Source organism: Maudiozyma barnettii (genome assembly GCF_903064755.1).
Source record: "Maudiozyma barnettii strain CLIB 1767 genome assembly, contig: KABA2_08, whole genome shotgun sequence".
NCBI classification, from domain to species: Eukaryota; Fungi; Ascomycota; class Saccharomycetes; order Saccharomycetales; family Saccharomycetaceae; genus Maudiozyma; species Maudiozyma barnettii.
The window spans coordinates 296,308-322,926 of NW_024545245.1; the positions used below are offsets into that span (position 1 = coordinate 296,308).

Consider the following 26,619-nt stretch of genomic DNA (forward strand, 5'->3'; position numbering starts at 1 on the left):
ATGTAATCACCAATTACAATTAAGTTAACAGAAGACACCTCAAATATCGATTATGATGAAGATAATGTATTATAAAATCGTTGCGGAATAAATAGCAGCGAATCTATTTTTTACTGTAAGTTGTATTTTCTTTTTAGTGCAAGTTTTGGTGAAAAAGATGGCTTCGCGAATTTCCTTAAAGTATGTCAATATAACAAAAATTTGACATAGGAGCTCATTGCATATTTAAATATTGCCAGTATCAACGACATGCGTTCCAAAAGGTTTTAGAATTAATACAAACTAAATAAAATAATTCTACATTTCTGATTTGTCAATTTAGATACATACTTTGATAGACTTGTATTTTTTATTACAGAAAGATTTATATAGAGAATCACTGTTTTTTGCAGTTGCTATATGTTACTTTATGATTGCAAAATTTTATGAAGAATATTAAAAGACAATTAACAGGACCATTTGAGCCCATAACAAGTCACTCAAGTGGCGAAGAAATAGATGATTTACATACCATTGATAATAATGTGCAAACAGGTAATAATATTCCCACTATTATCCCTCCTGCATTAAATATTGTACCTCCACCAAAGGACCTCGATAGCGTTGATGATAGGTCCGAATCTTCTGAGACACATGATGAACCTATTAAGAAAAATGAATCAAGAATGGCAAATCTATTTAAAAGAGGACAGCCGAACAATTCGCCTGGTAGAAGGCGACCAAGACTATTTTTAAGAACCACATCGTTCAGTGGAAGTGATGACAATAGGGATGAAAACATCTCATCGACATCAGGACATTCACCTTTAACAAATTTTACGGCAGCTTTACGAGATACTAGATTACGTAGCAAGAGTGCAGGAACACGACGCTCCTCTAGTTCAGTAAGCAGAGGAAGTAGGGCACCCCGGTCAGCAAAAGTTTTATCATTCGTTGCTGCGGATGATATGGATGACTTTCAAGATCTACAGAAAGATTTTAATTTTAAACATACTGACAAATCCTTTGGTTGGTTACCTCAATTGAATACAGATGATACTGGCGATGAAAGCAGCAATGGCTCTCAGAGTGGGTACGAAGATGAAGATGAAGAGGAAATTAGATCTCGATTAGCCCCCCTAACACCACCAAGAAGGACATCATCTAATGAAAATATTTCGAATGAAACACCAGGTACAACATATCTTGGAATATTCAAGAAATCGCCAGCTAAAGTGCCAACTACTCCAAGAAGATTATCATTTAGTGAGTCTTCTAAGTTTCATGTTAGTCACGAGGAATTAGCCGATACTGCTAGTAAGAGCTTAGATAAAGAGGATGGCTTAGCAATTTCTACATACTCTATCGAATTGCCTGATTTTGACCAGCCACCAGGGAAGCCATTTGTGAAGCCCTTAAAATTATACGGTAATTCTTTATGCCTAATCAGTCCGACCAACTTCATTAGGGTTAAATTGGCATCTATCCATATGAGTAATCATTACCGTTTTGCATATTTAGTAATTTTAACAGCATTTACTGTATTATTGGCCATTAGGACATATCATCCCAGAACATATTCATTTCTTTACAGTTTTAAGAACTGGGCAGATTATATTAACTTTTTTATTTACATTTATTTTACAGTAAATGATGTCACCAAGATCATTGCATTTGGTTTTTGGGATGATTCTCAAATGTTTCAGGTATATGGGAAAGAATATAGATCAATACTTGAAAGGATTGGTGTCCTTAGACTTTACAGGACGTTAAGTAAAAAATATGGGTACAAATTGATCGATTATATAATGCCACAACGAATTATTGATGAAGATAGATTAAGATTGAAAAGACAAGAATTGAATAGTTCAATTACGAAACAAAAACGTCAAAAGCAGAAAAAAATATATTTTGATACACCTAGGGCATATACTCGTTCATCCTGGAATCGTGTTGATCTGGTATCGACGTGTTGCTTCTGGATAGGTTTATTTCTCTCCATCAGAAGTTATGATGAAAGAATGGGTATTAAAGTGTTTAAACCATTAGCTGTAATAAGGATATTGAGGCTAGTTCATACAGATACTGGTATATCCTCAATTTTGAGAGCTCTAAAATATGGTATTCCGCAGTTAGTGAGTGTTGGTTTTATGCTGGTGTATTTTTGGGTCTTCTTTGGTATTCTTGGTGTGCAATTATTTCAAGGGTCGTTAAGAAGACAATGTGTTTGGTTTAACCCTGATGACCCATCTGATACGTATCAATATAGTATGCAATTTTGTGGTGGATATCTAGACCCTAATACAAATGAGCCAACCCCCTATATATATTCCAACGGTCTATCGGCCCAGATTAGTAAGGGATTCTTATGTCCTGTCAATTCTAGATGTATTTCAAATGCCAACCCATATAATGGTAGAGTCAGCTTTGATAATATTGTTAATTCTATGGAAATAGTTTTTGTTGTAATGAGTGCAAACACTTTCACAGATATAATGTACTATCTCATGGATTCAGATGACATGGCTGCTTGTTTATTCTTTGTTTTAGCTATTTTCGTCTTAACTATTTGGATGATGAATTTATTAATTGCCGTTTTAGTCTCATCTTTCGAAATTGCTAATGAGAAGTTTAAAAAAAAGAAACTAGAAAAGCATTCTAATGAAAGTTGGCCAGTTCGTTTCACAGCCGGTTATTGGAGGTTTTTCCAAGTAAAGGCTTCACAGACAGATCTACCCGACTGGTCAATGCGGTGTCTTAGGGTATATGGTATAATTGAACCAGTATTTCTCAGTTTAATCATGGTTGATTTGGTGTTCCGATCATGTGTCAATTCTAATAGTTCTTCTGATTTTATCGATTTGATTTTGAAAGTTGATAGGGCTATTTCTATAGTTCTTTTTATCGAGACTGTAGGAAGATTGATTCTTTATTCACCAAATTTTTGGAAGTTTCTGGTTCGTGGAGATTTTTTGTTTGACAGTATCATTGCAGTTGCCTCTTTAGTTGTAAGCAGTTTAGGGGTTTCGCATAAGATAGGGCATACCTACTATTGGTTATCTGTTTTCCAAATTAGTAGATTTTACCGAGTTGTTATTGCAATACCATTTACCAAGCAGTTATGGAAATTAGTCTTAAGTAACGGTTTGATGATATGGAATTTGTCTGCCTTTTACTTTTTCTTTACTTTTCTTGTGGCTATTATCTCATCTGTGTATATGGAGGGAATCATTCCAATGGAAGAAATGGAGGAATACGCCTTCGGTATGTATTCCTTACCCAATTCATTCCTGTCTCTGTTTATTATTGGTTCCACCGAAAATTGGACAGAAATTCTTTATGCAGTTCAACAATATGCTCCAAATATATCGACTGCTTTCTTCTGCTCTGTTTTATTAATTATATGGTTTATTCTTTCCAATTCTGTGATATTGAATATTTTCATTGCCTTAATTTCTGAAAGTATGGACGTTGATGAAAATGAAAAGAGACCTCTTCAAATAAAACATTATTTACAATATGTTTACCCTCAAAAGATCCAAGAATATACTCATGCAAGTTTTCTACAAAGGTTCAGGAGGAAGTTTTTCAAAAAGAGTTTTAAGGACGACTCAAGAGATTTCAAGCAATTCTTAATTAGAGGAACTGCAATTATGAATATTGCTCATAATATGGAAGATTTAGCAAAGGAATTTAAAGACAAAAGCCAAAGAAATGAGTATAGGATAACAAATTGGGCCTATAGGCTTGCTGATAGATTAGCTTCTAAAATCAATGTTACAATATATGCCAATAATCCATTTTATAAACATCCTGAGGTTCTATTTACAGAAACAAATGAGAGAAGTAATAAGAGTTACGTTCTACAGCTGAATGAGTACGAAGATGAAAAGTTTAGCTTTCTAAGAAAAAATCCTTTGTTTAACTACTCCTATTTTATTTTTCCACCTAGACATAGGTTTCGTCGTTTTTGTCAGAGGCTTGTACCCCCAAGTATTGGTAAACGAACAGATGGTATTCGTTTTTATGAAGATGATACAGATTTGTACAGTAAGAGGCGTTATTTTCGTAGATGGGAAAGAGATATTTTTGTATTAATTTATGCATTAGCGACACTCCTTCTAATAGTTACATCATGCTATGTGACACCATTATACAGAATGAAGCATAACATCCAAACATATGATTGGCCACTATTTTTAGATTCATCTTTGGTATCTGTATTCACAGTTGAATTTATCGTAAAGACCATTGCTGATGGATTTGTTTACTCTCCCAATGCATATGTTCGTAATCCTTGGAATATAATTGATTTTGTTGTTTTGATTTCGATGTGGATTTATTTTATTGTGTTTCTAAAAAATGATGGTAATTTATCTAGACTGTTCAGGGGTTTGTCAGCTTTGAGGGCACTGAGATGTCTGACTATTAGCAATACTGCCAGACAAACTTTTAACCTGATTATGTTCGATGGTATGAAAAGAATTGGAGGTGCCGCTCTTATATGTTTAAGTCTGTTATTTCCATTTACTGTGTGGGGTTTAGGTGTTTTTAATGGTCGGTTAGGGGTATGTAATGATGGAAATTATGGTATGGAAATGTGTTTTAACGAATATACTAATAATGTTTTTCAGTTTGATGTTATGATGCCAAGAGTGTATAGTAACCCATACTTATATTTCGATTCATTTGCATCATCATTTCGTTCCTTATATGAAATCATTTCTCTCGAAGGCTGGGTGGATTTGCTACAGAATTTAATGAACAGTACAGGGGTGGGGACAATTCCATCTTTACTGGGTAATTCAAATAACGCTGTATTTTTGGTTTTATTCAATTTTTTGAGTATGGTTTTCATATTGAATCTTTTTGTATCCTTCATCATTAATAATCATGCTAAAACTAACGGTAGTGCATATTACACAATTGAAGAAAAATCATGGCTAGAATCAAAGAAACTTCTAACCCAGGCAACCCCTAGGGTGATTCCAAATTTATTAGAAATGTCACGTTTTAGGAGATTTTGCTACTTTTTGGCAGTTGAGAAAAAATATTTCTACTACGCATCCTTTCTACAAGTGGTTCTTTATCTTCATATTATAATGTTGTTGGCTATTTCTTACTTTGACAAATATTATAATGAGACAAGATATAATGACGCCTATTTTATGTTTTCTTTGACGGTATTTCTTTTCCAAGAGCTTGTTTACGTAATTGGTGAAGGTTTGGGACTTTACATTTCCCAATTTTGGAATGTTGTAAGGTTTTGTGTCGTTGCAATTTCTTTCATTTTGTCAATTATTGGGCTACAGTTGCCACATTCTTATGTTTGGTTTCATAACTTTGACGATTTTTTTCATTTGGTGATATTTTTATTTGTTATTCCACAGAACAATACACTAAGTGAATTGTTGGAAACTGCAATGGCGAGTTTACCACCAATTCTCTCATTGACATACACATGGGGTATCCTGTTTTTAGTTTATGGTATGGCCTTGAATCAAATATTTGGTATGACGAGACTCGGGGCTAATACAACTGGTAATATAAACTTTAGAACTGTTATTAAGGCATTTATCGTTCTATTTAGATGTAGTTTTGGAGAAGGATGGAATTATATAATGGATGATCTGACCATTGCTGCTCCATACTGTTTCAGTGACTCCGTCAGATCTACTACAGATTGTGGTTCAACAGTTTATGCCTATATTCTTTTAATGTCGTGGAATATCTTATCCATGTATATTTTCCTGAATATGTTTATCTCTCTAATTATAACTAATTTTAGTTATGTTTACAGACGAGGAAGTTCCCATTCTGTAATTAATAGAGGTGAAATTAGGAAATTTTCTGATGCTTGGGCAAACTTGGATACTGATGGGGTCGGGGAACTTGAATTCTCGTATTTGCCTAAATTGATGCATTCTTTTGACGGCACATTTTCATTCAAAATTTGGGAGGGGAGCCTTACAATTAGAAACCTAGTTGATAATTATATGACTGTAAATCCCCATGATCCATATGATGTAGAAGTTAATTTGGTTGATTTAAATAATGAATTAAGCAAGATTGATAAAGTGAGAATTATTGCAAGAAGGTTAAAATATAGGAGATTCATTCAGGAAGTCCATTATACTAACGCCCATAGAGGAGCTATAAAATTTGGTAAACTTTTGCAATCAATCCCACTATATACGGTTTACAACCCGAGGGAATGTCTAGGTATTGATGAATATGTGAGATACTTATATAACATGGGTAAAGTAGATAAATATCTAGACAATGAGAGAAATGTGGATGTTTTAGATATGGTTGTAACGAGATGGAAGTACATCACGAAACGAAAACAAGAAGATAATCCATTTAAAATTATTGATGATAAAGAATCGGAACAAGAATTACTTGTGAAGGAGAACTCTGAGTCAATGCCACTACGAACTCCACACTTGAATTTTGGGGTTGATAATTTTCTTTGGTCTCCAAAACTGGAATCGGTTTCTCAAAATACGCATTCAAAAAATACTGAAGAAGAGCGAGCATCACAAAATGTGTCATCCAAGAGTGGTAAGTTACCACATAGAACTATTTTATAGAGTGTCTTTATTAGTTAATATCCATTTTGATATATATAAATACTGAAAATCAATTAAAATTACAAATTAAATACTCGTAGTCCTTGTTCCTAGTTATATACAGTAACAATGAAACAACGTTCAAATGTTATATATCCGCTAAGATTTTCTCAAAAAATAGTGTTTCAATGAATAACGAACGAATCAAGAAATTAAGATATCGTTAAACACTGGAATTGAAAACGAAATTATAGCTCATGAATTCAATTTGTGTTTTGGGAACAATGACTATTATCATTTTCACTGAACAGAATAAATTGGCAAATATCATGTGGCTGCCAATTTTAAAAAATTTGATGCGCAAGCCCGGAATCGAACCGGGGGCCCAACGATGGCAACGTTGGATTTTACCACTAAACCACTTGCGCTTTAATTTCTGAAAACTGCCTTATTTAAAACTGTTGAAAACATAATATAAGAATCTAACAATAGATCAACCCCTCAGTGACATAACAATAGTAATTAAAACACCGTCTAATGAGCTGATAATCACAACCGAAACCAACGTATATAAAGGGAACATTATTTCTGTCAGAAATTAAGAGTAATATGCACAACACTTGATTTCAACAGGTAAAGAAATATCTTTATGACAGAGAATATCTGGAACCAAGATATCTAAAACTGACAGAAATTATGTGGAATTGAGATATCTCAAATGTATTACGAAGCATGGTAAAAAATGAAACAAAATATGTGGCATTATGAAACAAAATTAATCGTATTATGAAACAAAACATAATTCGAACCTCAATTGATATTGGAATAAAAATATATATAAAGACAAAGAATTCTGAACTTACATTCGAAGTTAGATTCTATTCGTTCTATAAATTATATATAATATAAAGAGACCGATCGATTATCGTATTAAAAAATGTCCGAATTAAATAAAGTAAAGTTTGAAGAGACTAATAGAGGCAAACACTCTATCTCAGATTCTCTACAATTAAATATAAAGTGAAAGTTGTTGTTTTTTATTCAGTACATTCTATTACACAATTATTGATAGGGTATATATCTTAGAAAAACTTTTCGAAGTCAAGAGTAATTAACATTTTTAATTTGATAATATGAAATTTTTATTGTTTGAAATAGAGACAGCTCATCATTGTAGAAGATCTAGGATAAGTAGTAGACCACTTTAGGAATATATTCTTCAATAACTTTAAAATTAATGCTTTGCCTCATATGGTAACTTCTTTTCCTATGTGTAGTATGTCGTCGTTATTTTTATTTGTCATTGATGTAATGTTAACTGCCTTTGATTGAAGTTCATTAAGTGGGAAAAATACCCATTCGATTACAAACCCTCTTATTTCACGCCATACCCAAGGGAAAATGTTTTTTGGTTTCAATTTATCTATACGGTTTCCAGATCTGATTGTCTCCTTACCAAAAATTTGAATGAATCTAATAGGGCTATTCTTCTCACTACTTGATATACCTTGTAATTTTATTTTGCTTATTATTTGAACCTTCATATGTGTATCCATCGTTACAGTGTCCATAAATCCGATACGAATAATGCATTTATAAAATCCTTCGAAATGATTAATTTTTTGAATTATGACACGCTCTTCAATAGGAATAAATGGCACTTTTGCAGTCCTTACAGCAACAAAAATGAAACATTCAGGCAAAGCAGGAAAATTCCTACAGATATCTCCAAATAATCCTGGAACTGTACTATTTGAATTAACCAAGGATGGAAGTTCTGAATACATGATGGCAACACCAGGGTAACGATTTAATTTTGTAAGATATGGTTTGACAAACACCTCATTGGTGTCAATATGTCTGATACGATCTCCTAGCATAAATGAGCGATCGTTATTATTCTCAGATTTTGATAATATGTCCTGTAATCTTTTACGGTCCCTACGTTCCTGTTTTATTTTAATTACACGACACCATCTCCAAAATACAAAAAAGGAAAACATTATGGCAGTTACCATTATAGTGAACCAAGCACCATGTGGTACTTTTACGCAGTTTGATATGATTAAGCACATTTCTAATGATCCAAAAGTGAGGAAGAAAAATAAAACCACTAACCAATGGACCTTATAGTATGTTAACATACATAAGGAGATAAAAATAGTAGTCAAAAGAAAATCGATGGAAACCCCTAACCCATAGGCAGCTGTAACATTAGCAGATTTTCTAAAACCAACACATGTTAAGACGACACAAATCATCAGTAAAAAATTAATGGAAGGTAAGAAAATAGTCCCTGAACTCTTTGCAGATTTGTAAGAAACTTTAAAATGAGGAAAACAATCGATCTGAATCATTTGTTTAATAATCGAAAAGACACCAAGGATCAAAGCCTGAGAGGCAATAATAGTTGCTAGAGTAGCAAAAATAAAGACAAACCAATAGAATCCCGTTGAATTACCACCTGGAATAGATAAGAAAAATACGCTTGAAATTGCCTCTGGATGATCATATAAGTATGCACCTTGCCCAAGATACATTAACATCAGTGATGGGTATACCACAAAACATAATGCCAATGTAACTGATAAGGCAGAAAAATGACCAACATCGGCAAACATCGCTTCACAACCAGTTAGTGACAACATGACAGACCCTAGGACATCTATCGAACGACGGTCTCGTAGATAATATATTGCTTCTGCTGGGTTTAAAGCTTTGAAGACACTTGGATGTTTTGATATATTTATGCAACCAATAACGAATATAGTGACAAACCAAGTTACCATGATTGGTGAAAAGGCTAATGAAATATATTGTGACCCCAAAGGTTGTGCTGCAAATAATACAACTAAAATACAAACAGACACTGGCATGGTCTTGTTATCAAATGAGGGGACCACTAAGCCAATACCTTCAATAGCACTTAATACGGATGTTGTTGGAGTTAATAACCCATCAGATATCACTAAAGCACCACCAAGAAAACATAACCCTAAAGTAAAAGTAGCAAAAAGCTTCTTATATTTTTTATTTTTTAACAGGCTAAAATTATTTGATTGGAAGAACGAGTCTGTACTGACATAACTTCCTCTTGTTTCTGTTCTACTTAATGAAAGTAAATTTTCGTTGTTTTCATCATCATCCTTAAAATTAACCCCCATGGGGCCCGTATGTAAAATATTGGAAATTTTACAATATATGGCAACTTGTCCACCTTCACCATTATTAGGACCTAATCGTAAGACAATAAATGCATATTTAACTATCACCAATAATGTGAAGCACCAAAATATTAAAGATAGGACACCTGTAACTTCTTGTTTTGTAGGTGATTTATTTTTAGCAAAAATAGTAGAAAGGGTATAAAGTGGAGATGTACCAATATCACCATAAATTGATCCTAATGTACTATAAGATAAAAGGAAAGTTTTCGTCCACGTAGTTTTTTTTCCTGAACCTGAGGTTATATTTTCAAGTGATGGTATGGCACTACTATCTGTAGAATTAGTATTTGTTGAATCGATAGTTGATTCAGATATTATATCTAAATTACTAAAATCACAACTCTCCCTATTACTGATCAATTCAGTTTCAGCTTCGGGTGATCTTCTTGATATTATTGAAGAGCTATTAATTCTCTCCATTCAAAAGATATGAAGTACTGATGTTGTTGTGTAATAGAATTTTTTAAGGGAAGAAAATCGTGTTACCAACAATGATTAGAATTTGCAGATTCACTTAATTGTTATTAGTAAAAAACAGATATTGTATGATCAAAATTTCAGAGTTCTTTTATTCTGGTACAGCTTAATATTATAGTATAAGTATTTAGTATAGAGTGGGAAATGAAACAAATATAAGATCAAGTAATATTAAGATGATTGTAACGTTGTCATCCCAATATGTAATTAAAAACTACATTTATTATTTGCTTTTATAGTAGATGTACTATTTCAACTATTGATTAAGAAATTTAAAAACCCATTAATTTTATTTTCCTTTTCATAATATTTATTATCTTGGTGTATTGCTAATAATTAAAATGATTAGCTAGTTTATATTATTTTGTATGTGGAAAAGAGCAAAAATGACACACTTGATAATTTAAAATTAAAACATCATATTTTTACAGGAAACTGATAGAAAGAAAAAAATTGTTAGTTTAATTTGACCCTGATTGATTAATTAGAACAATGCGTGTCACTGACAAAGATTTGTATTTGTCGTTCATGGCATTTTCCTTAATAACGATTAAAGAAAAGTTCTATTGTGAGAAATCTGTGATTTCTACGTAATGTGACTTTTACTACTCGGAGCATTAGCAAGTAACACGAAATATCGAAATTATTATGATGGTTAAGCTAAGACGTCAAAAGAAATAATTTGAAACAAAGAATTTGTTAGAACTTTCTGTAAGAAATGAACAAATAAAACATGGAAATTACCAGCTTTCCCCTTTGTTTTGTTGTTGTTGTTTTTTATGCAATTTGTTATTCCCTCTTATTTAACGATAATAAAAGCAAGAATAACATAATTTATTACATACAAAGGGGAAATAAGGGGAAATGTAATGAAGTACGTATTAAATTTGAGTATCTCTCTCTCTGTTTCTCTTCCTCTTTGATAATAGCTTGCGTCTTTTTTTTACGTTTCGTTTATTTGGGCGATGAGGTATTGCATTATTTACTCTTTTCGTATTGTTTAGTTTTTCAATTTTCTTAGTTTTTTCAGTTTTGGTAAGACGTTATTAGCAGTATTTACTATGTCTCAAAATAAGTAAACGCAACAGTCAGGTGGGCTATGCACATATTACATGTGATAGAGTGGCTTTGGGGGAGTGACCAAATAAAAATAAGGGAGGGGAGATGATATGTTTTACTTTGTAATAATAACAGAATACATAAGATATAGAAGGAGAGATGAACGAATTAAAAAGCTGTGATATATTTTCTCTTTTTTAGATAGAATCAATATCCGTTATAGTGGATTAGTAAAGTTCCGGATATATTATGTCTTATAGTAAAAATACAATTACTGACTGTCTTAAACAATAGAGTAAACAAAAACCCAAACATTACATGCATACAAGAAACTTTACGTTAAGCTTTATATCTTCTTTGATCCTGCAGGGCTTTGCATAAAAATAGCTTTCGTTTTTTGTTTTAATGATGATTTAAGGTGAAAGACAAGCAGACAGCACTGGAAATAAAAAATATCCTATTCTTACCCACTGTTGTTGATGTTTGCTAACCAAATATGGGCTATAATAATGATAGTTTCTTGAAACGTAGTACGTTATGGTTCCAAATAAGAATTTATCGCATGTCCATCTAGCCGTATTGTAGCCCCTTTATCGTGATCATCATCCTTGTATTGATGTCATAAAAGCTGGCTTAGCAGCTTTTTCTTTTCTGCTCTCTTTCTTTCGAATTTTTGTTCTCATTTTATGGTGAAAAGACTACGTCACATGGGCATCGGCGAACATCGTTGGCTTTACCGATGGCTTTATTGATGATTAATTAGAACAGGAACAAGATCAGGCAGAATAAATGTTTTAGATTAAAGGAATTGAAAGAAAATATTTCAAGATATTGTTGAGGTAGAATTACTTTGTTTTGGAAGATGCGTCTTGCAATTGTTGGATATTTTCTACTATTGAATGAAGAAATTCTCGAATTAAATATATTGTGTTTTTACTATGTTTGCAGTTTTGGTTTAAACTCCTTGTATGTTCTATTATGAACGTCATAAAAGTAAAAATATTGCTGTCATCCGGAGTATTGGGTCTTGTGTTGATATTTTTAGAAGAACTCGGTGAAGTTTTACGTCATCGCAGGTTCAATATTATATTTAGGATATTATGAATTGTTATAGGAAGCTTGATTTGGAAAGTTAAATTGGTTGCAGAGTTCTTATATATTATCCTTTACCACTTGTTTTGCTTGGCTACTAGTTAACAAAAAAGATGAGATACACAGTTATATCTGAAAATTTTCAGATAAATTGACGATTAGCTTTGTTATTATTTCCAACGTCATCGAAAATTAATTAAAACAATGTAACCTTCAAAATTGTTAATGTAACATAAAGTGTTATTTTTTTAAAAAGTATTTTAACTTCAGGTTACATTAAAGACTTCGATATGTGTTTTTGATGTTACATTTTAAATAAGTAAATTCAAAGAAATGTGTCGTTTGCTTAGTTTGTCACTATTGACTTTTTGTTTATTGTTTTGTAATGTTTGGACCATTTTCAGATGAACATCAAAGATATTAAAATATATATATATTTGTATTTTTTTAAGCATAAGCAAATAACTCCATTTCAACCTTTCTGGTACAAAAGTGAGTAGGACAGTGTTTGACATCATCATGAGTATTTTCTTATTTATATAAGAATTACTCGCAAGACTAGTCGAATCTCGTCTTCCTCCAGCGGCTACTTAAAGAAAACCTCAGTGTCATGTAACACCATCATCGATGGCTGACCGTCACACACCCTACTTAAATGGATACACACATAAACTTGCAAGGTTGACCAGATCAACTATTCGACCTTGAATGTTAGTTCTCTAAGTTCATCATTGCTATTCACAATAAACAGTTTCAAGTATCGTTCTCCTCCAACTCGGGGTTACCCTCTTGGTTATGAAATTTGACCTTTTTCTGACCGCCCCTACCGCCCGCTCTGAGCACAAACCCATAGTAAAAATTTACACGTCCCGCAGCGGATATCTCTCTCTGTCTCTCATCTCTATAAACTTAAAGGATTTAATAGAATGTTATTATTCATTTTTGTTTTTTTATTTTACTAATTTTCTCTGTATTAGGAGAGAGAGAGGGAAGATAATTTTTATTTTATTTTATTTACACTGCACACATAGACAACTTTTTTTTTTGTTTTGTTTAAACAATTGAGAAAGATTTTACACACAATCACATATATATTTACCTTATAGGGACTAATTGCGTCTATCACACTCAAAGACTAGTTCATTAACCCTCCTTAAGGAAACGAAAGTATACATATATTACAGATTGTAGAGTTATCCATTTACAAGGAACGTGCATATATTTTATACTATTTTTTAGTTTTTTATAATTCTCTGAAGGTATCTACAAACTTATAATTATTTTAATAAGGATAAAAGTAAGAAACAAAACCACCTTCAAATAAGAATTGTGACTACTTTGCTTAAGAACTTAGATTATTCATTAACAATTTCCTGTGCTTTTAAATTAAAAAAAAATTGAATACATATAAAAGTCAAATCTCCACTAATTACTACTATTATTATTATTCTCCCACCACGTCTGCACAAATATGGAAGCTGTATTAGATTTTTCTAAAGAATTAGATATAACTTTACTAGATTCTGTGGTCGATACTTTTTATCGTGGTTCAGGTAATGAACAAAAACAAGCTCAACAGATTTTAACTAAATTCCAAGAACATCCTGATGCTTGGCAACGCGCTGATCAAATCCTACAATTTTCAAAGAATCCTCAAGCTAAATTCATAGGTTTATCTATTCTAGATAAATTAATAAATACAAAATGGAAACTATTACCAAGTGAACAAAGAATAGGTATTAGAAACTTCATAGTTGGTATGATCATTTCAATGTGTCAAGATGAAGAAATCTTTAAAACACAAAAGAATTTAATTAATAAATCTGATTTGACTTTAGTTCAAGTATTAAAACAAGAATGGCCAGAAAATTGGCCAGAATTTATCCCAGAATTAATTGGTAGTTCTAATTCATCAATTAACGTTTGTGAAAATAATATGATTATTTTGAAATTATTATCTGAAGAAGTCTTTGATTATTCTGCAGAACAAATGACTCAAAAGAAAGCTTTACATCTAAAGGAATCTATGTCAAAAGAATTCGAACAAATCTTTAAACTATGTTTTAGAGTCCTAGAAGAAGGTTCTTCTCCATCATTAGTCGTTGCGGCATTAGAGTCTCTATTAAGATATTTCCATTGGATTCCTTATCGTTACATTTATGAAACAAATATCCTTGAATTATTAAGTACAAAATTTTTGGCATCTGCTCAGACTAGAGCAGTAACATTAAAATGTCTAACTGAAGTATCAAGTTTGGATATCCCTCAGGATAATGCATCAATTAAGACTCAAACCGTTCTTTTCTTTCAAAATACACTTCAACAGATAGCATCCAATGTCATTCCACCTACTGCAGATCTAAAGAGTAGTTATTCTATGGCAAATGGGACAGATCAATCATTCTTACAAGATTTTGCAATGTTTTTAACTACTTATTTAACTCATCATAGAAATCTTTTGGAAAGTGACGAAAGTTTAAGAGAATTATTATTGAATGCTCATCAATATTTGATTCAGTTATCAAAGATCGATGAAAGAGAATTGTTTAAGACAACTTTGGATTATTGGCATATTTTGGTTGCCGGTTTATTTCAGGAAGTTCAAGTACTTCCTGTTAATGAATTGAATCCATTAATGCAATTATCAGTCGGAAATCAAACTGTCTCCAGCGGATCAGGTGCTTTAAACCCTGAATTCATGAAAAAATTCCCATTGAAAAAACATATATATGAAGACATTTGTTCTCAATTGAGATGGGTCATCATTGAAAATATGGTAAGACCTGAGGAAGTCCTTGTTGTTGAAAATGATGAAGGTGAAATTGTAAGAGAATTTGTTAAGGAATCTGATACCATTCAACTTTATAAAAGTGAAAGAGAAGTATTAGTTTATTTGACTCATTTGAACGTCGTTGACACAGAACAAATTATGGTCAGTAAATTGGCTAGACAAATTGATGGCTCTGAATGGTCATGGCATAATATTAATACTCTATCTTGGGCTATCGGTTCCATTTCTGGTACCATGAGTGAGGACACCGAGAAGAGATTTGTTGTCACAGTCATTAAGGATCTATTAGCCTTAACTGAAAAGAAAAGAGGTAAAGACAATAAAGCTGTAGTTGCATCTGACATTATGTACGTTGTCGGACAATATCCAAGATTCTTGAAAGCTCATTGGAATTTTTTGAAAACTGTTATTCTAAAATTATTTGAATTTATGCATGAAACTCATGAAGGTGTTCAAGATATGGCTTGTGATACTTTCATTAAGATTGTTCAAAAATGTAAGTACCATTTCGTCATTCAACAAGCTCGCGAAACTGAACCATTTATCCACGCCATCATTAGGGATATACAGGAAACCACTGCTGATTTGCAACCTCAACAAGTGCATACTTTCTACAGAGCTTGTGGTATCATCATATCTGAAGAAAGAAACCCAGTGGAGAGAACAAGACTACTTAATGACTTGATGCAATTACCTAATATGGCATGGGATGCAATTGTAGAACAATCGATGGCCAACCCTGCATTATTATTGGATTCTGAGACAGTTAAGATTGTTGCTAATATTATCAAGACTAATGTCGCTGTTTGTACCGCTATGGGTGCAGACTTTTATCCACAACTAGGTCATATTTATTACAATATGTTACAATTATACAGAGCTGTTTCCTCTATGATATCTAGTCAAGTTGCCACCGAAGGGTTAATTGCCACCAAGACTCCAAAGGTTCGTGGTCTAAGAACGATCAAGAAGGAAATCCTGAAATTGGTGGAAATATATATCTACCGTGCAAAGAACTTGGATGATGTGGTTAAGGTTCTTGTAGAGCCTCTACTAAATGCTGTCCTAGAAGATTATCTAAGTAATGTCCCAGATGCCAGAGATGCGGAAGTTTTGAACTGTATGACTACTGTGGTAAATAAAGTTGGCCATATGATTCCACAAGGTGTTATCTTAATTCTTCAAAGTGTTTTCGAATGTACCTTAAACATGATCAATAAAGATTTTACTGAATATCCAGAACATCGTGTTGAATTTTATAAATTATTAAAAGTGATTAATGAAAAGTCATTTAATGCATTCTTAGAATTACCACCTGCTGCATTCAAACTATTTATCGATGCCATTTGTTGGGCATTCAAGCATAACAACAGAGATATTGAGGTCAACGGTTTATCGATTGCTGTACAATTAATTTACAACATCGAAAATATGGGTAATACACCATTTGCTAACGCCTTTTATGAAAATTTTTACTTCACATTTATCAGTGAAACGTTTTATGTCTTGACAGATTCTGATCACAAATCAGGTTTCTCTAAACAATCTCTGCTATTGATGAAATTAATTTCTTTAGTATACGATAACAAGATCAGTGTCCCAATTTATAAAGAAGGCGAAGCTCCTCAAGGTACATCTAACCAAGTATATTTGAACCAGTTCCTGGCTAACATGTTGTCTAGTGTGTTCCCACATTTGACTACTGATCAAGTATCTAATTTCTTAAGTGCATTAACAAAACAATACAAGGACCCAAGTAAATTTAATGGTATACTGAGAGATTTCTTGGTACAAATTAAAGAAATTGGTGGTGATCCAACTGATTACTTGTTCACAGAAGAAAAAGAAAGTGCATTACAACAACAAAATAAGATGCAAAAGGAACAAGCATCAAAGATCGGTGGTTTATTGAAACCATCAGAACTTGAAGATTGATTGATCTTTTGAAAAGAAGGAAAAACTATTAATCCAAATGCAATTTACATAAATGTATCATAAAATGTGTATAGCAAAACTAATACAACAAAAAAAAAATTAGAAAAAGAGAATATAGTATTTAATCTTTTATAAGTAGTAAACCTTAAATCTTCATCCGAATGGGAAATACTCAAATATTATGTAGAATAATTAAAACGTATACAGCCCATATTTACATGTTTACATATTTTGTCCTTCAGCCAGGAACAATATTTATATCGATTTATGCAGGTGGCTTTTTAATTGAATCTTGAATCTTTACAATAGAACCATTTGGACCAGGTACGGCACCTTTAACCCAAATAACATTATTTACATCGTCTATTTTTAGAACCTCCACGTTTTGAACAGTGACATTAATACCACCCATTCTACCAGGCATTTTCTTCCCTGGCAAGACTCTACCTGGATCTTGGTTTTGACCATAAGAACCACCATGTCTATGCATAATAGATGTACCATGAGAGGCTCTTAGACCTTTGAAATGATATTTTTTCATCACACCTGCAAAACCTTTACCCTTTGAGACAGATCTAACATCCAAAAATTGACCAACTTCGAAAAAAGAGGGTTTCATCAACGTACCTAATGGTAATAAACCTTCTTCATTGGCAACCTTAAATTCTGTAGTTTTCAATTTAGGGTTAACAATTTTAGATGCATAATGACCTAAAAGTTGTCTCGAGACATTTTTGGGGTTCTTATTACCGTACCCTACTTGACATGCAAAATAACCATCCGAATCTATTGTACGATGCATCATAACTTCTACGTTATCCAATTTCAATATAGTGGCAGCAAGTCTATCTCCAGTTTTGGTATCAAAATAAGGCATCATACCGACCTTCTCAGTAATGATACCACATCTTTTTGGTAACCATTTCCTCTTAAATGCTTGTATTGGAGAATGATTAATCTCTGGTGCAACCGAATGAACTGTTGAAGCGACACTTGGTGCTATTAACGAAGGTCTTGTAGAATATAATCTTAATATATTTGATAATTGATATTGGCTCGATATTGGCTTAGCCAGACCAGCCCACAACGTATTTTGAGGAAACATTTGGGTCACAAACTGTTTGTATACCTAATAAACTGATTCGAGTTATGGTTTAAAACTGTCTCTCTTCCTTAATGCTGACTTCAAGGATGTTTCTATTTAATAGTATTTAAACTTCAATTTTATTCATTTTTTTATTGAGGGATTCGTTCTTCTTTGTTTCGTTATCCGGGAAACTGACAAAAACAGTCGTGTTGTACGAAGACTCTGTAAACTATAAGAGAATATATAACTACTACCACAACAACACAATACATCATCTTCAAGGACAATAACCTGATAATTACCTCAACATTCACACACATATGTTGAACTCCAAACATATTTACGATTAATTACACAAATGACTATACATTTATATAAATGTATAGTCATTATACGTACATGGAGCTGGTGAGAGGTCACTTCCAGTTAATATATGCCAGAATTAGATGATTTGAAAGCAATATAATGACTATAAACCAAGTTAAGATATATATCTATACGAACCCTGTCAACAGCATAATTCTATGAATTTTATAGCTCCTTTAGTATAGACTAACATAATAAACAATTATATAAATTCAGCATTTCATTACTCAGTAAAAGGCATTCTCCTGAACAAACTTAAACAGAAATAATACTGATAGAGAGAGAGAAGGTAATTTTTTCTTCCAAGTGACATCCTTTGAGATGATACACTTTTTGCAGAAGAAAAAAAAAAGGTTGAAAAGGTTCCAAAAACTTTTATCATATTTGAAGACATCAAATGCTGCAGTGGACAAATACATGAGATGGAACGAATTCCATCTACAGAGGCACCGATCTATACAGATGTGGAGACGATACCCGGATGGCTCTGGTAAAAGGCAAGAGCCATGTTCGTTATAAAAACAATTACTAGTCACAAGCCTAGAAAATCCCACATGTGAATTTCCCAGACCAGCGCAACAAGTAAAAGCTTTTGATACCGATCTCCCAGACCAGAATACAAAACACTGCTCCTCCAAATAAATGGTGGACACATAATGCCACTGCAATAACACATAAGTTGCCTTAACCCTCTTCTAAAAGGAAATAAACCAAACATTACCTAAACAGACAACAGAAGACAGAGAAACAGTTCTGAAAAAGTTTTCTAAAATTCAATTTCGCTTTCAGTATTTATACTTCTTGAGTTATTCGCCGCCAAAAAAATAGAGTAAGGCTTCCGTCAAAAGCGATGATTCTGATGACTTTAGGAAAATGGTCCTGATTGGAAAATCTAACATATAAAAGAGGGTACAATGTCGTAAAATGAAGATTCCGTATTTATATCGGATAATGTCACGTCCCACTTTGTAACTTTAATAAACGACACCTGGTAATATTACAAGGATGTGCCAAAGATTAACGAATCTTCATTATACCTTGAAAATATTCGCACTTTTGTGAAATCCTATGAGGAATAAATCACTAGAAAACAGAGATCTTGGGGACATTGCCGCTTAAAACACACGTTCGTACTTTTAATTAAATCGACCTTTAATGTACTACATGGTGTGGTTAAAATGATTGAAATTTCGACAAGTTCTCTAATAATTGACGAAAGTATTCGAATCTGATACCAGATGATCCAATCAGGTGTGGGACTAGCTACGGTGCATCTATTAATTGTGATAGCATTACTAATATTTTAAAATAAAAATATCAAGATGAATCTATTAATTAAAAAGCAGTAGATTGATCTGTTCTTTATATCTATGTTGCCTCATTCCATAAAGTTTTGCGATAGTTCCGTTTATTAATGCTATATATTAAAAACATGTTGGGAAAATATCATCTGTTAAAGAGTACATTTATTGATTTATTTATTATTGAGGTAAACATTGATGTACATTGCTCGGATGAAAAGAAGCTCATAACAGAGAATTAATGATACGTTGAACTGAACCAAGTAACCAACGTTTAAGAGTAGATAAACATAAAGAAAAATATTATACGACCACTACATCATATTCTTTATATTTTTTTGCTTGTAACCAATAATCCTATAATATTCCTAGAATAAAACATGTTTGATACATATCAAGTTTATCTGTTAACATTATCCAATCAATTGTATGAGGAGTGAAGACAAACAAACTCCACTACTTTAGAAAGAAGAAATTTTATCGTAAAACCAGTACGTAATAATCATATTTAATAATCATCTGTGTGACAGCCAGACCTTTAGTATAATTATCTAAACAAGATTTTTCAAAGCATTCTATACATATTCGTATATAACGTTCCATGTTAGGATTACAACCCTTTATAGGAAAAAATGACATTAAACTACATTATTAGGAGAAATATTTGAGATAAACCGAGGGGCACAAAAGAGATAGAAGTGGTCAATATTAGAATTCACAATTGTTTTACTTTTCATGAGTTGATTATTCTCTTACATGGCTATAGAATGTTTATAAAAACCAACATGCTTTGTTTTTAAATGAAAATAAGAAAGTCGTATATAAATTATTACTACAAAAGCGTATCATATACTTGATAATACATTCAATGTTATCAGTGATGGCACCATAATATGTATATAGAAGTGTTCCATTCTAATTCAATACCTGGATTATCATTATGGTAGAACTCCCATCGAAATCAAGATATCAAACTCATTTATTTTGTCATGCATCAAGTCCAACTCATCTACAAGGCCTCTGACATTTTCTCATCTTAAAACGGACTTCGCTTCTCTATTTTCCAATATCTCTTTTGGCCTCATTGGAAAGGTCAAAAAACAAATTAAGAGAAACGAATTTGTTTAAACCATTAAAGCAAACTAAAGACAGCTACGGACCTTAAACAATCATATTGGGACAAAGACATAAATGCTTTATAGAAGCGTTGGAAAATTTTTAATTATTACTCTATAGTATTCCCAAATAGAAATGAAAAGCAGTAAGAAAGTGATAACTGATATCGTGAGTAGGATCTCCGAATCTGGTAAAGTAGTTGGCAATAAATCAAATTCTAAAAAGATAAACCCTACTGTAATTAGTTCTAATAATGCATTAGGATTATATTATAAATGTTATAATCCGTTATTGATTAAACAAGATTTTGTGGATTTATTGCCTCGAGATCAACGAAGCTTAATAGACTTTGATTTCATACGGAAGAGAGACCCTAAATATTTTCAATTCAATGATACATATTATTTATTGTTTAAAAATTATCCTGATATGAATAAATATTATAATGAGACAATGATGGGTAAGATAAATAAAATGAGAGTGAAATTGATACCTTTGACAGATAAATCTGCAAAGTCTAATGCACATGACAAAACGATGAACATCTTGAATAAATATTCAATGAATTTATCTAATGCTTATGACTCTGGTGATAAATATTTCAGTGGCCTACAGGATAGTTCTACTAAGATGGCAATAGCTAGCATGGACAAATTGATAGATATAGAATCAAAATCCCTATTGGTATGGAATTTACCTATTAAATTGTCCTCACCTCAGATTCAAGACACTTTTTGGTTCTATGATATAAAACATTGTTTTAGAATGTATTGGAATAACAATAATATTGGTTCTAAATTATCCACTTTACATTATTTTGCTTTTAATAACGCTAATGAGGCAGAAAAATTTAAAAATAATTTTCATGGAACTTACTTCAACGATGATCCTAATCAGAAAATGTTAGTAGAGAGACTGTAATGACATTGCCTTTTTATTTTATTTATTTACTACCTACATATCCATATATTCAGAATATTCGTATTATTATTTATAAAGTTATGATTATAACTCCCTCCATGATTCTCTAACAATTTCCCATCTTCTTTTATGAGTTTGCATAGTGTCTCTATGCCTTCCACTTTGTCCCAAACTTTCACCTACGGAGAAATACTTCACATTTCCTTCTGAGGTCCCATTACTACTGCCATTTTTGCCAATTGGTACACTCTTTTCTAAAATGACATATTTCTCCCATATACCACTACTTTTCCAAATCAATACTAAACTGTCTTCACTGTTGTCAATTTCATCGTCTTCTTGGCCATGACTTCTACCATTGCTATCATCTACATTAGAAGAATGGCACCAACCAATCTTACATCTATCTTTCTCAAACTGACTATCATACCCATTATGATTAGCATGTATACCTTGTGAACTTTTAAGAAGGGGATTCTTCAAATGAATACTACACATGGACCATACAGAATCTAAATATTGAATACTCCATTTCTTTGGAACCATACTATTCAAATTTTGTAATCTCTTATTATAAACATTCTCACTCTCTATGGGCTCATTGGATTTACCATTATTATTCTGGTTTTTACCATTTGATGATATCTTTTCATTAAAAAGTTCAAAGATATGCAATGTTTGTTTATTTGAAATAACTGCAAGTTTACTACCTCTGGGACTAAATTCCATATCATAAATCTCCGCATTCTCTATGCCTCTTCTAAATTCATTAATTAAAGTTCCGTTTTGGACGTTCATGACTCTAATCAAAGTTCCTTTCTTTGAACAAGTAGCAACCATTGTTCCCTGATGGTTTAATTTAATCATCTGGATTTCACTCTTATGTGCTTTAATAATCATTGTAGGTAAAATATGATCCTGTTTATCATTCTTTGATATCTTATCAAGGTTCATTACATGAATCTGACCTCTGTACTTATTACTTTCATAACATAGTATACCATTGCTAGAATTATCGTCATGTGAATTAGTACTCTTATAATCAACGAAGGATCCATTAGGAATATCAATATCGTTCATTAATCTTTTAGGCGTCTTTCCAAAAGAATACAAACATATCTTAGTATCCAGAATAACCACAATAAAACATCTAGATATATACACTTCTCTCACTGCTGACATAAAATTTAACTTAATGCTTTCCTTCCCTACTAAATCATCCCAAATAATTAACCTATTCAATGGATAACGAGGCTCTTTCCCACCACCAACCAAAGCAATATAATTCGACCTGTTCAACATCCTAGTCTTTCCAATCCCTTTAGCTTTATCATTATAATCTACAAACTGTTGGACCAGCTTAACTTGTAAAGGGAATGTGTTACAAATTTTGAATCCATCATCACTGGCTACACTGAAGCAGGAATCATCCTGGTTAAATGTAACGTCATTAAACTTATTGGCTGTCATTGTCATAGTTGATTCTTTATATATATATATATATATCTTTCATTCACCATTTAGGTATGCGATGCTCAAGTATCGAAAGTTAAAACGTTTGGCAAACCTTTCTTGTTATGAAGATATTCACCAGATTCCGAGTTTACTTGCTAATTAAGGTTTCTTTCGTTTTCTTGATCTCTAACAAAATGATTGAAAAGTAAACACTGTGCGATGATTAAATTTACTCAATGGTGGGGGTGTTAAAACAAACTAAAGACAATATTACTTAGATAAGTTCATTGACAAACAAAGAGCTATGTACCACATAGAGTAGTACTGATCAGTAGGTTTTTGGGGAATCACGAAATAAACTGACCAGCCATATTATATTGACCTTTTTCTCGTTGCAACCCCTATGCTTGATATGTGGGCATACAGAACATGGGAATACCCCCTAGTAGTGTGCTATTGAATAGGTCCAATGTTTGAAGTAACGGTGAATAACACATTGTTTAACATTATAATAAGAAAAGATAACAAACTATCTTCAACTCTTGTCTTAATGATCTTATTTTTTCAATTTTTGACCAACCAGATAGTTCAGCCATTGTTCTAGAAGAACGTCAGCGTCAAGAACTGAGCAAACAAATATATAAAAACTTTGACTTCTTTGTTTTTTTTAAAGAAGACACCTCATGTAGTTCTTAAACATTTATATTATACTTTCTTTTAATAATTGGTCTCTTTGGTCAACTATTTCCAACTGACTGACGGTGTAACACACTCGACAGTATTGCTAATAATTTTTTCGTTCATTAGCTATTATATTTCCTATCAATCTCAAATCTTCTAAATTTGTTCACAAAGTTTTTACATTACTTTCTACAGAAGACTTCATTAAGGACAATCATTTATAACTTTTCCATATTTCCTTTGATATATCTAATAATAATTCAGTTATTAGATTCCAAAACAGCTTTTTAGTTCAGCGGCAAAAATTCAAGTGGGAACTTTCTCTCTTTTTTACACATTATAATACAACTGTAAAACAAGAAAACTCCAAACAATCGTTGAAATATAATTACTTATAACAATAATAACTTCATATCTAAACTAAAATAAACAAATTACCCTGATGTCTTCAAACATTAACAGTTCCAGATTAACACCAAGATCATTACAACACGAATTATCTCCACTAGAAAAGAATTCCTTGACTTCTCCTCTAGAAAACAAAACAATCAATACTCTAGATCGATTTATCCCACATAGTACTTCACAAAGAGCTTATAAGGCCTCAACGTTTTTGAATCAGTTTTCATCCGATGATGCAAGAATATTGGAGGATACATCAAGAACACCACAACGACTGTCATCACCAGAATTTTTTACAGATCTCGAAAGAACAAATTACTATTCTGCTTTAACACTTGATCAACTTGGGAATTCAACTTTAACTAGCTTATCTAGCGATTCCCAATCTTCAAATAGGATCAAAAAGACCAAGAAATGCAATAAATTAAAACAATCGAAGATGCATCGAAAAAATATTGCCAACTCCCTTAATCTCTTTTCACAAACAAAAGTTTTCCAGTACAAAAATGACACAGTTACTATTCCAACTGATTTTAAGAATGAGATTTCCAAATTACAAGGATCTAACGAAATCGATCAAAGAGATAAGAAACCAAGAACTGGAACTTACGGTAGAAAAACTGCAAGACCAAAATCCATAGTTCCTTTCAGAGTATTGGATGCAAGAGCCCTAAGAAATGATTTCTATACAAATCTAATTGCATGGTCAGCCACAACAAATAACATCTTAATCGGATTGGGGGCATCTGTTTACATGTGGTCAGAAAGAGCTGGCGCTATTCCTGTCATGAAACATAGTATTCTGGCGGAGAGAAATGACTTCATAACCTGTGTTTCATTTTCACCCTATAATAGTAGGATAATTATTGGAACCAAAAATGGTTCTTTATTTCTTTATGACCAAGATATATGTGTTCGTCATAACAAAAAATTTAATGGTCTAGTTGCATTAAGTCCAATCCATGAATTCAAAAGAGATACATCAAAAGGTGTTGCCTGCATCGAATGGTTTCATAACGAGCATTCCAACTTTATCGTAGGGGTAGAGTCTGGTGAGGTGTACATTATGGATATAACGAATTCATCAAATGATGAAATAAATATTAAACTAATTGGTGAATTCCAGGCACATGGTCAACAAGTTTGCGGTATGAAATTAAAAACACAATTGTTATATATTGTAATAACACCCTTCCTTCTTCAATTTATTCTTATTTTCTATTTCTTAAAATACTAACAACAAGTGCAAACACATAAAATACAGGACTTTCAATAAACAAAGATGACACTGTCGTGGCAATTGGTGGAAATGATAACTCGTGTACACTGTGGGATATCTCTGATCCCAATTCTCCATCCTTAAGATACATTCTAAAACATTCGGCAGCTGTAAAAGCAGTAGCATTTTGTCCTTGGTCGAAGTCGTTATTAGCAACTGGTGGTGGAAGTAAAGATAAAACTATTAAATTTTGGCATTCTCCGACAGGTACATTACTAAAGGAATATAAAACCTCCAGTCAAATTACGTCCCTTATATGGTCCATTAATTATAGACAGCTCGTAGTAACTTTTGGATTTGGTGACATCGATAACCCCGTAGTGTTGATTGCTTATACTTATCCTGATCTTAATGAAATGCTCTATGTCAAGACGCCCACACCACTAAGGGTACTTAGCGCTGTACATTCACCAAACTGTTCTTCTATATGTGTTGCAATGAATGATGAAACCATTAGATTCTATAAGATATGGGGAGGATCTTCAGACGTCATTAATGAGTATCATGATAAAGGCCTCTATGGATCTGAGATCATTGAGTTTATCGAAGGAATTCACAATAGTTACAGAGGGAAGATAAGATAAAAACGAAACAACAATAGAGTTAAATAACATAACAAAATATACTGAAGACTACTCAGAACTATTATATACATTGGAACATGTCATTCTATGTTAGAATCGTCCTGTTATAAGTAGATATATTAATATATACAAATACTTATATCAATGCTGGAAGAAAGTCGTTTTTCACGTTACGTGCTTACTAGGCGAATATCTATTTTCAAGGTCTAGTTGACGTAAGAAACCTTTAATACAATGAAAATATTCAATTAAAGCTATTTCAACCTACAGCCCTATGCAAGACAATACGCTATAA

At 32.4% G+C, this 26,619-nt stretch overlaps 7 protein-coding genes and 1 non-coding gene across 8 annotated transcripts; 4 read left to right on the forward strand and 4 right to left on the reverse strand.

Moving 5' to 3' along the window:
* Window positions 1-425: 425 nt before the first annotated feature.
* Window positions 426-6,572, forward strand: CCH1 (Cch1p; the record flags this gene model as incomplete). Its single annotated transcript, XM_041552008.1, has 1 exon — window positions 426-6,572. One exon carries the CDS (start codon window positions 426-428, stop codon window positions 6,570-6,572), a length of 6,147 nt encoding a protein of 2,048 aa, XP_041407942.1.
* A 336-nt stretch (window positions 6,573-6,908) lies between these two features.
* KABA2_08S03234 lies at window positions 6,909-6,979 on the reverse strand. The gene has a single exon. It is a non-coding gene; the product is annotated as a tRNA-Gly (tRNA).
* Window positions 6,980-7,798: 819 nt separating this feature from the next.
* KABA2_08S03256 (KUP/HAK/KT family potassium transporter) lies at window positions 7,799-10,198 on the reverse strand (the record flags this gene model as incomplete). Its single annotated transcript, XM_041552009.1, has 1 exon — window positions 7,799-10,198. One exon carries the CDS (start codon window positions 10,196-10,198, stop codon window positions 7,799-7,801), a length of 2,400 nt encoding a protein of 799 aa, XP_041407943.1.
* A 3,679-nt stretch (window positions 10,199-13,877) lies between these two features.
* Window positions 13,878-17,132, forward strand: CRM1 (exportin CRM1; the record flags this gene model as incomplete). Its single annotated transcript, XM_041552010.1, has 1 exon — window positions 13,878-17,132. The coding sequence occupies one exon, from the start codon at window positions 13,878-13,880 to the stop codon at window positions 17,130-17,132; it is 3,255 nt and encodes a 1,084-aa protein (XP_041407944.1).
* A 265-nt stretch (window positions 17,133-17,397) lies between these two features.
* On the reverse strand, window positions 17,398-18,237 carry MRPL9 (mitochondrial 54S ribosomal protein uL3m; the record flags this gene model as incomplete). Its single annotated transcript, XM_041552011.1, has 1 exon — window positions 17,398-18,237. The coding sequence occupies one exon, from the start codon at window positions 18,235-18,237 to the stop codon at window positions 17,398-17,400; it is 840 nt and encodes a 279-aa protein (XP_041407945.1).
* Window positions 18,238-21,137: 2,900 nt separating this feature from the next.
* Window positions 21,138-21,923, forward strand: PET54 (Pet54p; the record flags this gene model as incomplete). Its single annotated transcript, XM_041552012.1, has 1 exon — window positions 21,138-21,923. The coding sequence occupies one exon, from the start codon at window positions 21,138-21,140 to the stop codon at window positions 21,921-21,923; it is 786 nt and encodes a 261-aa protein (XP_041407946.1).
* Window positions 21,924-22,007: 84 nt separating this feature from the next.
* Window positions 22,008-23,399, reverse strand: HSV2 (Hsv2p; the record flags this gene model as incomplete). Its single annotated transcript, XM_041552013.1, has 1 exon — window positions 22,008-23,399. One exon carries the CDS (start codon window positions 23,397-23,399, stop codon window positions 22,008-22,010), a length of 1,392 nt encoding a protein of 463 aa, XP_041407947.1.
* Window positions 23,400-24,501: 1,102 nt separating this feature from the next.
* On the forward strand, window positions 24,502-26,324 carry AMA1 (Ama1p; the record flags this gene model as incomplete). Its single annotated transcript, XM_041552014.1, has 2 exons — window positions 24,502-25,609; window positions 25,726-26,324. 2 exons carry the CDS (start codon window positions 24,502-24,504, stop codon window positions 26,322-26,324), a joined length of 1,707 nt encoding a protein of 568 aa, XP_041407948.1.
* Window positions 26,325-26,619: the final 295 nt, after the last annotated feature.